This window comes from Amblyomma americanum, chromosome 2 (genome assembly GCF_052857255.1).
Source record: "Amblyomma americanum isolate KBUSLIRL-KWMA chromosome 2, ASM5285725v1, whole genome shotgun sequence".
Lineage (NCBI taxonomy): Eukaryota > Metazoa > Arthropoda > Arachnida > Ixodida > Ixodidae > Amblyomma > Amblyomma americanum.
In genome coordinates this window covers 52,837,660-52,847,484 of record NC_135498.1, presented here as the reverse complement: position 1 = coordinate 52,847,484, position 9,825 = coordinate 52,837,660, and the positions used below count along the sequence as shown (strand labels likewise).

Sequence of the window (9,825 nt, the reverse complement as noted above, 5' to 3'; positions counted from 1 at the left end):
CAAGGGAAGGGATAAAGGAGGGAGTGAAAGAAGAAAGAGGTGCCATAGTGGAGGTCTCCGGAATAATTTCGACCGCCTCCCAAGCTCCCATCGCACCAAACTGCAGCGAGGAAACAAGTGCATGCTGTATGTGAGTTCCCGGGTTCGAACCCGACCGCGGCGGCTGCGTTTTTATGGAGGAAAAACGCTAAGGCGCCCGTGTGCTGTGCGATGTCAGTGCACGTTAAAGATCCCCAGGTGGTCGAAATTATTCCGGAGCCCTCCACTACGGCACCTCTCTCTTCCCTTCTTCTTTCACTCTCTCCTTTATCCCTTCCCTTACGGCGCGGTTCAGGTGTCCAACGATGTATGAGACAGATACTGTGCCATTTTCCTTTCCCCCAGAACCAATTATTATGCTGTATGTGACGCAAATCATTGCCGAGCTGCGCACGCACACGGTTGGTCAGGTGCTCTGAGGCAACGGGGCCTTTGTTTTGAGCAACATATCTGGGCACTTTACGGCGTCTGTGAAGCTACCGATGACGTCAGGAACGAGGATAAGACTATTCCTCACCTTCTAGGAATTCCCAGCTACAGAGGCTCCGAAGCGGACAAATACACCTATACGGGAGTAAAAAGGCCGTGAGCTGTCTTCTAGAGCACTCCCTTTTGATAAAAGGGAGTGCTTACTCGCTGTTTACTCCCGTATAGGCGTATTCGTGTTTAGAGTGTAGATTACAGCAGATTCCCCCTTTTTTTACTTCCTTCCTATTTAGAGCGTAGGTAGAGCGCGCGGACTATGGAGTTGCGGTGCGAATGAGAAGAGGTGCCACGGTACAGAGCATGATGAAGAGGCTCTCGCGCATCTGTCTCGCATGCGCCGCATCATTTTCATTTCCAACGGTAGCATTTGCGTACGCGGGCAGAAAATAAAGCAAAGAAAAAACGTGAAAAAAATTAAAGCACCGAAGCCGGATGGGAGGTGTCAAGTAACGTGGAGCTGCTAACAAAAAGATATACGCGTGTCGAGTACGTACATGGGCTCCCGGTGAAAGTTCTTTACATGGGAGTGGATAGCGCGGGCGGCCGTGAAAAAAAAACAACAAAAAATGTACGTGCCGGCCGTCACATTACGACGAGAGGTCGTCGCATGCTTCTTTTACTCATTTACTTTCTTCCCCATGTTTCGCTGATTCGGCGCCAACATGCGTTAGATGGCCCGGTGACGCGGTTTCAAAATCGGGGGTTGCGAAACTGGAACGTACGTACTGCCACGGGGACAAGAGCTGTGTCCGCAATTAAAACATGCCGTTCGTAGCTGTCCGAGGGAAGGGCGAGGCATAAAACAAGCCGAGACTCACAACGAGGAAAGCGAAAACGCGGGATTGCCTCAGTGGGAATCTATACAGCCTTTTCTTTTTCCGTTCCCTCTTTTCTTTCGATCACCAAAATCAGCCTCAGTATATCTGCGATCCGGTATATATGATTCTGACTTGAACCGACCGCGTCGTTAACGACGTCACTGCCGATGTCAGAGAGGAGAACAGTGCGGGCTTCTGCAAATCCTAGCCGAACGCCAATCGCCAGCTGCCTACCTGCGCTAAGGGGGCGTGTCGCAAACACTGAAAAACCGGAAAACCGGGAGTGAGAGGTGTATAGGCGCAGGAGCAAAAGAACGCAAAGCAAGGCTGGGTCGAAATAAAGGATATGTGATCCATATTTCCGGGCGTATACGTATAACTCCAAAAAAAAAAAATGGAGAAAAATGTGGCGAGGCGGAAGCCACTCAAAAGAGAGAATTAACGTCGCTTCTGGCGAAGAGGAGCGGGGGGGGGGGGGGGGGGGGGAGGCAGAAGAAACGCACTTCAAGAAGAGCAAAACTAGATAAATGGATCGAATAGACAGGCCCGCGCTATTATCTATGGCACAGTTGTCGCGTCTATCCATCCATCCATCTTTCCTCCTCTCGAACCAGCACGCGTGTTGGAGAGGAGGAGGAGGAGGAAGAGGGAGAGGGGAAAAAGAGTTGCGCGGACTGCTAGCGCCGGCTTTGGGCGCACTGCACAGCAGTTGGGTGCTTTCTCGTATGATCCCGTGCCTGCGCTGTTTGACGTTTGTGCGTCTGTGCGTGCGTGGCTTTCTCTCTCTCTCTTTTCATCCGCTCACAGCGCGGTAACAAATCGCGTCGCGGCGGCGTTGTACCTATACATATGTGCCTGCGTCCCGCGAGCATATATGATCGTGGAGCGCATCGGCTCTGGCTATGGCTTATACCGAAACGACACAACGCGCGCGCTCCTGGCTCGCTTCGATGTAGGCCCGTACGCGTTGTCAATTGGCTGCGGCGCGCGTCGCGAGCACACGTTGGCCAGCCGGTGTTACTGGTCGCTGTTTCGGACTACCTCAGCTCTGGCGACGGAGGTGCGTGGGCGATGGTCGTGCAGCATCAGCAAGGCGATGCGGGGAAGCCGCCGTCGCCGCTACCGCCGTCACCGAACGGGTGGGTCGCACGACTTTCGGACGCGACGGACGAAGAAGAGTTGACGCGAGAGCGGAGCACCCGCGCGTTTCCTTTGGCGTCAGTCGAGGCGCCGGGGGAATAACGGCTAAGCTAACCCGTTATTCGTGCTGTAAAGCTGTTTCTGTCCCGGCCATGTCTCACGATATACTCATGACGAGAAAGTGTTAGAATTTCAGATCGTTGACGAAAGACCACCCGCCGCGGTGGCTCAGTGGTTAGGGCGCTCGACAACTGATCCGGAGTTCCCGGGTTCGAACCCGACCGCGGCGGCTGCGTTTTTATAGAGCAAAAACGCTAAGGCGCCCGTGTGCTGTGCGATGTCAGTGCACGTTAAAGATCCCCAGGTGGTCGAAATTATGCCGGAGCCCTCCACTACGGCACCTCTTCCTTTCTTCTTTCACTCCCTCCCTTATCCCTTCCCTTACGGCGTGGTTCAGGTGTCCAACTATATATGAGACAGATACTGCGCCATTTTTTTCCCCAAAAACCAATTATTATTATTATTGACGAAAGACCAGTGTAGTGTAATGGCGCAGTATCTGTCTCATATATTGTTGGACACCCGAACTGCGCCGTAAGGGAAGGAATAAAGGAGGGAGTGAAAGAAGAAAGGAAGAAAGAGGTGCCGTAGTGGAGGGCTGCGGATTAATTTCGACCACCTGGGGATGTTTAACGTGCTCTGACATCGCACAGCACACGGGCGCCTTAGCGTTTTGCCTCCATAAAAACGCAGCCGCCGAGGTCGGGTTCGAACAGGGGAATTCCGGATCAGTAGCCGAGCGCGCTAACCACTGAGCCACCGCGGCGGGTGCAGTGTACTGTGTCACAGAGCGAAATTGGCGAACGGGGCCCTATTTACAGTCTGTTCCACTTTGTGGCTTATGGAGGTTTAACGTCCCAAAGCGACTCAGGCTGTGAGGGACGCCGTAGTGAAGGGCTCCGGAAAATTTCGACCACCTGGGGTTCTTTAACGTGCACTGACATCGCACAGTACACGGGCCTCAGGCGTTTCGCCTCCATCGAAATTCGACCGCCGCGGCTGGGATCAAACCCGCGTCTTTGGGGTCAGCAGCCCAGCGCCATAAGTACTGAGCCACCGCGGTGGCTGTGTTGCGCTTTGTGTCATCCCTACGCTGTTCCTCCTGTAATTTAGGGCGTCAACAAAACTAGTACTTGTCGCAGCTCCTCTCTTCGGGGTCAAGGAACCACTGTCGATCAAAGCACACGCACGCGGTTTTCGAGTATGTCGAACTGTTTTTGCATGTATACGGTCAGAATCTCTTTTTTTGTCGGCTTCAAGCCGTTCTAGGTCGGGAAATATGCGGACCGAGAGGACCTTTTACAGCTGCCTTCCTCCTGCTAGCTTAATTATCCGCCTGAACGCCCTCTTTACAGAGCTAGGCGCACGCCTGGAATCTTGAGTTACCGGCATTAAAATGTCAAGTCGCTATTTTGGTGTCTATACTCGAAAGGCCATTCCCTTCGTCCGTCCTTTTTCTTCTGTTCTTTCCCGAGAAACGCCTAACGAATCGTTTAAGGATATGTCAAAATCGGATGGCTGATCGGGCATTTGCGGTTCTTTTCTTAAACGAAGCACGCTGCTTTCCAAATAGCTCCTCCTGTTTGTAGAACATACTGGGACTTTTTTTTTTTTCGTTCTTCCAGCGAAATAACGTTCCTTGAGACGACGTTGAAGACATATTTCGAAACGACGATAAATATAGTAAAAGTAGAATGTCGAGCAAACAATGATTGTCCTGACTTTTGCCGGCTCCTTTGCTTTTCTCGATACGAGCGCTTGCATTAGCATCGCTGCGTTCCTATCGGCCTATACTGAGACTGCGCGCGGGGGCAGTGAGTGCGCCGTGTTGCATCAAGCAACTGGAATGTTAATCCAAGCATCCCGATTGAAAAATCTAAACAGGAAATGAAAACAAGACGCAGAGAGAGAGTGCGTCGTGCCTCTCGCTCCCCCTTCTTGCATGCCGCGGTGACGCGGTGGTTATGGAGTTCGGCTGCTGACCATAAACACGCGGGTTCGATCCCGGCCGCGGCGGTCGCATTTCGATGGAGGAGGAATGCTTGAGGCCCGTGTACTGTGCGACGTCAGTGCACGTTAAAGAACCCCAGGTGTTCGAAATTTCCGGAGCCCTTCACTACGGCGTCCCTCATAGCCTGAGTCGCTGTTGGACGTTAAACCCCAATAAACTAAACCATAAATATCTCCTTTCTTGTGCCTTGTGTGCTTAGTTTCGATTTTCTTTCGACACGCATCGAAAGCAATTCGTTCCACTTACCGTCTTGTCAAGAATCCCTGGGGTTAACAGCCGCGGTGGCTGAATGCACAGTTAGGCCGTTCGACTGTTGAATTCGAGAACGCGGGCTGTAAGAGGTCAGTTTCGCGTCGAAGAACCACAGGTGGTCGAAATATGTCCGGAGCCCTCCACTACGGCGCCCCTTATAGCCCGTGTGTCCGCTTCGGGACGTTAAACCCTATATACCGTACACACTGTAAGCAGAAAGGAGTAAAAGGGAGTCCGTTTACTCCAATACAGGTGTATTCCTGTTTAGCGTGTATACCACACCGAGAATCCCTGGCTAGCTGCTGCTCGTTTTTCCGATTGGTCGTCGGTTACGAACCGTGCTTTTTGTTCTGAGTGTATGTGGGCAGACTGCATGCTCATCATAGTTGGTCGCGAGCAGCGTTTACAGAGAGTCGAAGCATCGTGACACCTGCTGTTACTGCTCATTTCCTTTCTTTTGTGCAGTTTGCCATACTCTACGCGATAGGCGAGGTCCGAAGCACGACTAGAGCGCTTTTCGTTGAAATGGAAAGCCAACGGGTAGAACGACAGGAATGCTGGAAAAAAAGTTATAAAAATAAAAAACCTCTTTTTTTTTACCGTTGCATTAAACGTGACCCTTCTCATGGCTTCGTATCTGCAGATGCGCCGCAAAATTTATTTGCCGATATCCTGTTTCGGGCCGCAGGCATGTGTGTGCCTGTCATGCGGCGTGATCGAACTGTTTATGCGGGCGTCCTTGAGGCGCAGCACCTCGCCTCACCACGGCATCAGGCCTGGTTAATTTCTCGCAGCGACCTAATGTGGCCCGGCTGTTTTGACATATTCTCGCTGCTCATCAAAGTGCCGGGAATGCAACGACTAATGGAAGGGACGCGGAGCGCTCTTTTGTGCTCGCTCCGGTGTATACCTGCGCAACGCGTGTCTTTGTATGTCAGGCGCGTGGCCCCGTGATTGAAGCCTGCCGGCCACCTGCCATATTTATCAGTTTTGAATAATAGGGACGACGGCGCTGTGTACAGCGCTGCTCTTCTTGCTGCTGCTTCTCAAAGTTCTCGTCCTGACACGTACGAATTGAGCGCGCGCGATTTTTTTCCCGTTCCGCGTAGTTGGGCAGAGACAATCCTCCTCCGCCAGTCTCTTCCTCTGCAGCGTCTCCACTGTCAATGTTGGTGTGTATATATCTCAGCCTTCGGATTTTCGCTGCATAATTAATCCACAGATATTTTTACTTATTGCTTCGTCCCCTCGCTGTGGACATATTTTATGTCAGCGCTGAATAATATTACCTGGTTTCGTCCGCACTAGGAAGTTTTAGCTTAGCGTCACGGTATATCGCTTCCGCCAGCAGCCAACAGCGCATGCGCAAACAGCCGCTAACGAACAGGTGCGGGCACACGTGGAGCCTCGATCAGGGCCATTTTCGCATGCGTTGTGGGCTTGTGGCGGCAGCGGTATACGGTAACGCTTTGCTAAAACTCTCTATTATGGCTCGAACACTCTTTTACCACAGCGTACATCGCTACCGTTGCCTTAAACCACCAGCCGCCAGTGCGCATGCGCTGTAGGTGGCTGGTCGTTGCTGTACGCAATACCGGTATACGGTAACGCTTTGCTAAAACTCTCTAATGTGCGCAGTAGGCAGCAAAAGGCTTACGAGGGTGTACGCTTGGGGGCTAAAAATTTATTACAGCGCTGCTTCGCGACCCAGTCGCCTGGTTTTGACTCCATTGGATGAAGTGTGGACGTCCCCTCATTGTACTTGCAGGAATTTTAAGCGACGGGTTTGCCTGAAGGTGTCGGAATAATTCGCTTTTCTGCACACTTTTTTTTTTTGCGGTCGATAGTGTCTTGAGTTCGGTTCACCGGCCTCGCTAGATCTCCTCGCGGCGGGTCATCTTTTAAAGAACTTGTCACTAGAAAAGAATTTGCACTTGCGGATCATATTCCTCTCTCGAATAATGGCAAAATCTTTGTCGCATTCCTGATGGTGTAAATAAGTACAGTATATCCCGGGGTTGTTCGCATTTGCCGCCTGGATCAATTTGAAACTTCCTCTACAGAGTGTTTTTTTTTTTCATATGACTACTGAAAGGGCGTTTTTTCAAGCTATAATTTCGTGCATCGCTAATTATGCATTTGTCAGTACAGCAGGCTAACATTAAGCACTGTCTGTTATTCGCCATTCAAACGAGCGACATATCCCGAAAAAAAAAATGAAATATGACCTCTCTGCCCCCCGCCCCCCTTTTCGTCTTGGGAAACATTTCCGCCCAAGCTCCTTCCTGATGTACCGAAAAATCGTCAGCAAAAATTCCGACCATGCCACTGCTTCTAGTTCTCTATAGCAGAAGCCGCGTATCATAATCTTGGGGCAGTTTCTGAGTTTCATTCACAATAAAATTAAAAAAAGAAACCATCGCACAACATGTATCTTTGAAGGCTACTCTTGCTTTCTTTTATATTTTTGTTGCGCGTAATAGTCACAAATATCCCACATAGTTTGTTTTTCGGACGCTCGTTGATGTCCTATAGTTTCGTTCTCTTGACTCTTGAACCATTATTCCCGTATATCTGTGAAGCTTTTAGCGGAAAGAAAAACAAATTGGAAGTTGCAAATGCTAGCACTGACGTTCTTCTCTTCAGTGTTTGCTAATGCTTGGCACGTCGTTTTCTCCTCCCCGTGCAGCCGGTCCGATGAAATGGAAATGCTCATGACCGACTTGGAGCGTGCAAATCAGGTAAGGGAACCGCCGTTCTTGCTATGTCACGTTTACCCTTCCTTCCGTAGACTCTGTCACAACTGCCGACGCAGCACATCATCGTTATATCCTGTTCTCGACCCGCAGAGCTGTGGCTGTGTTTCTTCGTTGTGCGCTGCAGCAGCGAACTCAAAATGGAGTTTTAGCTTAACGGCACGCGGAAACGGCGTGCTGAAACTCCCTAATATTTGACCGCCCGTTCTTCCCGCCGTCGCGTACCCGGTGGCCCTTCGTCAAATGCGACAAGGAGCAGCTTGAGTTCTTTCTTTCCTTCCTATCGCTCCCACCTTCCTTTCCCCTCTTCCTGTCCCCCCCCCCCCCCCCCCCGTCCTTTTACTCTTGCTAGCCGTAGCTCAGGTGCTTCAGGTATCGACGACAGATGTCGCAGCTAGCAGCATCTTTTCTTTCCATCGTTATTTTTTATTAAAGAAAATCACCGATAATAATAAAAGTCTGAGTGATTCGTCTTAGCACGAACTCGCACGACCTTCCAATTTTCCTTGCTTCGTCTTCCGATGACTTCCTTGTGCAACCACACCCCTGTAGGTGTTGCGGCAAAAAAAAAAAAACGTTGTCCGAGTGTTTTGCGTTGTACAGTTTTAGTTCTGCGTCCCCAACTGCTTAGCTTACGCAAGCAGCTCGCGCGGCCTGTGGTGCGCATGCGCAAAGCGCAAACACGGGCCCTGCGCTTACGCACATACGGAAGCCGGCGCAGTTTGCGTTGAAGCCTTTGCGGGGCATGCGTGGTTGAAGTTGACAAAATGGCAGCACCCCGCCCGCCCGCTTCGGACCAAGTAGTGTCAGTGCTGCATACTTCGACGTTATATAGATCGCTCTGAATATTTGCATTCGTTTTGATTTCGCGCATTTTCACCACTACGGAAGGGATACAGGTGGAGAAATAGTCATTGTTTGTCATATAAATTAACAATTTTCTTGTTTTAAGCCTAACTATGCACAATGTACACTGTCGTCATAGTAATGACAGCGGCCGAAGTAGTTGCCGAACTTTTTGCTGGAATTTACGTTTTATTTAATTGATTTACCCTAAAAAAGCGCATGAATGCACTCATTAACTGTTATGCGATACAGCGCGAACAGGGACAAGGACGAAGAAAGACAAGACACCACAGCGCTGTGGTGTCTTGTCTTTCTTTGACCTTGTCTCTGTTCGCGCTGTATCGCATAATGAATTGCCAACTAGCCCGATCTGCCACTCTTGCAAACTCATTAACAGCCGTTATTAGTGCAGAAAAAAAAAAAGTTTCCTCGGCTCACACCTGGGTAGCTTCGACTTGCTGTCACTAGATGGCGCCACAGTGTGCTACGCTTGTCGGGCGCTGGGCTTGCCACGTTCAACTAAAACTGCCGTTGCCAAGAAGAGGCCAATGCGCCGTGGCGTGCGCCCGCTGCGTACGCAAAGCTTGCGCGGGCGCGCAACCAAAACTCCCTGTTAACGAACCTCTCGGCCTGGCAAAACTATCCGGAGGCTTCACCTTATTTAGGTCTTATAGGTTGGTGAGGAGAGATATGGGCAGCTGCTGTTAATATCTGGCGCCTAAAAGTAGCGCGCATACGTGCAGCTCTGTTCACTAAAAAAAAAAAAAAACAGGTGTGCATAGTACATCTGCACTTGTTTCCAGGGGCGAAGCGATGTCGACTTACGCAGCGTTGAGGATAATATAGAAAGGACCATTTTATTAGCCAGTTAGGCAGTCAGATATAGCCAGCTGTCGTAAGTTTGGCGCGGTGCCAAACCCTGCCCACAGCAGCGCGTCATGGCAACGCGATAAGCAAGTTTATTATCGTTATTTTATCGTTTCTATCATCAATAGAGATAGTGGCAGTGGAGCTTCCCCCCCCCCCCCCCCCCAAATGCCAGTACGTCGCGACACACGGCGCGCTGCGCATATCATAAACTGCATAGCAGTTAACGTTCGCGAACGCCGTGCATTCGGAACCAGGAACTGAACGTGCTGAGCGGCACTCTGCGTCATGTCTTTATATTTGCACTTTTTTTTGTAGGCGCAGAGCCATACGCCATCGGCCGCGTCAGCGCCTGCCCGAGCTATTCGGGCGTTCGAACGGGCTTCGGGAATAGCGATGACTAAGCCGCCAATTCGAGCCTTTGTTTGACGGGAGAGGAGGAGAGAAGCGCACACATGGGCGGCGGCAAGGGAGTGGCTATGAGATCGGTAGAAGCCAGGCCGCGTGGGAGAAGGACGACGCCAGGGCTCCAATTTCGGGGAAGAGGGGT

General features: G+C 50.9%; 1 protein-coding gene across 5 annotated transcripts in view; it reads left to right on the top strand.

Moving 5' to 3' along the window:
- The window catches only part of ct (homeobox protein, cut), a 581,376-nt gene that overhangs the window by 512,157 nt on the left and 59,394 nt on the right, over window positions 1-9,825 (top strand). For 4 of the 5 annotated variants that reach the window (XM_077654369.1, XM_077654368.1, XM_077654372.1 and 1 more), the window contains one exon: window positions 7,496-7,547. The exons of the other annotated variant lie outside the window; for it this stretch is intronic. In XM_077654369.1, coding sequence (XP_077510495.1) covers window positions 7,496-7,547 — 52 coding nt within the window. The remainder of the gene's footprint in view (window positions 1-7,495; window positions 7,548-9,825) is intronic. 5 annotated transcript variants of the gene reach the window in all.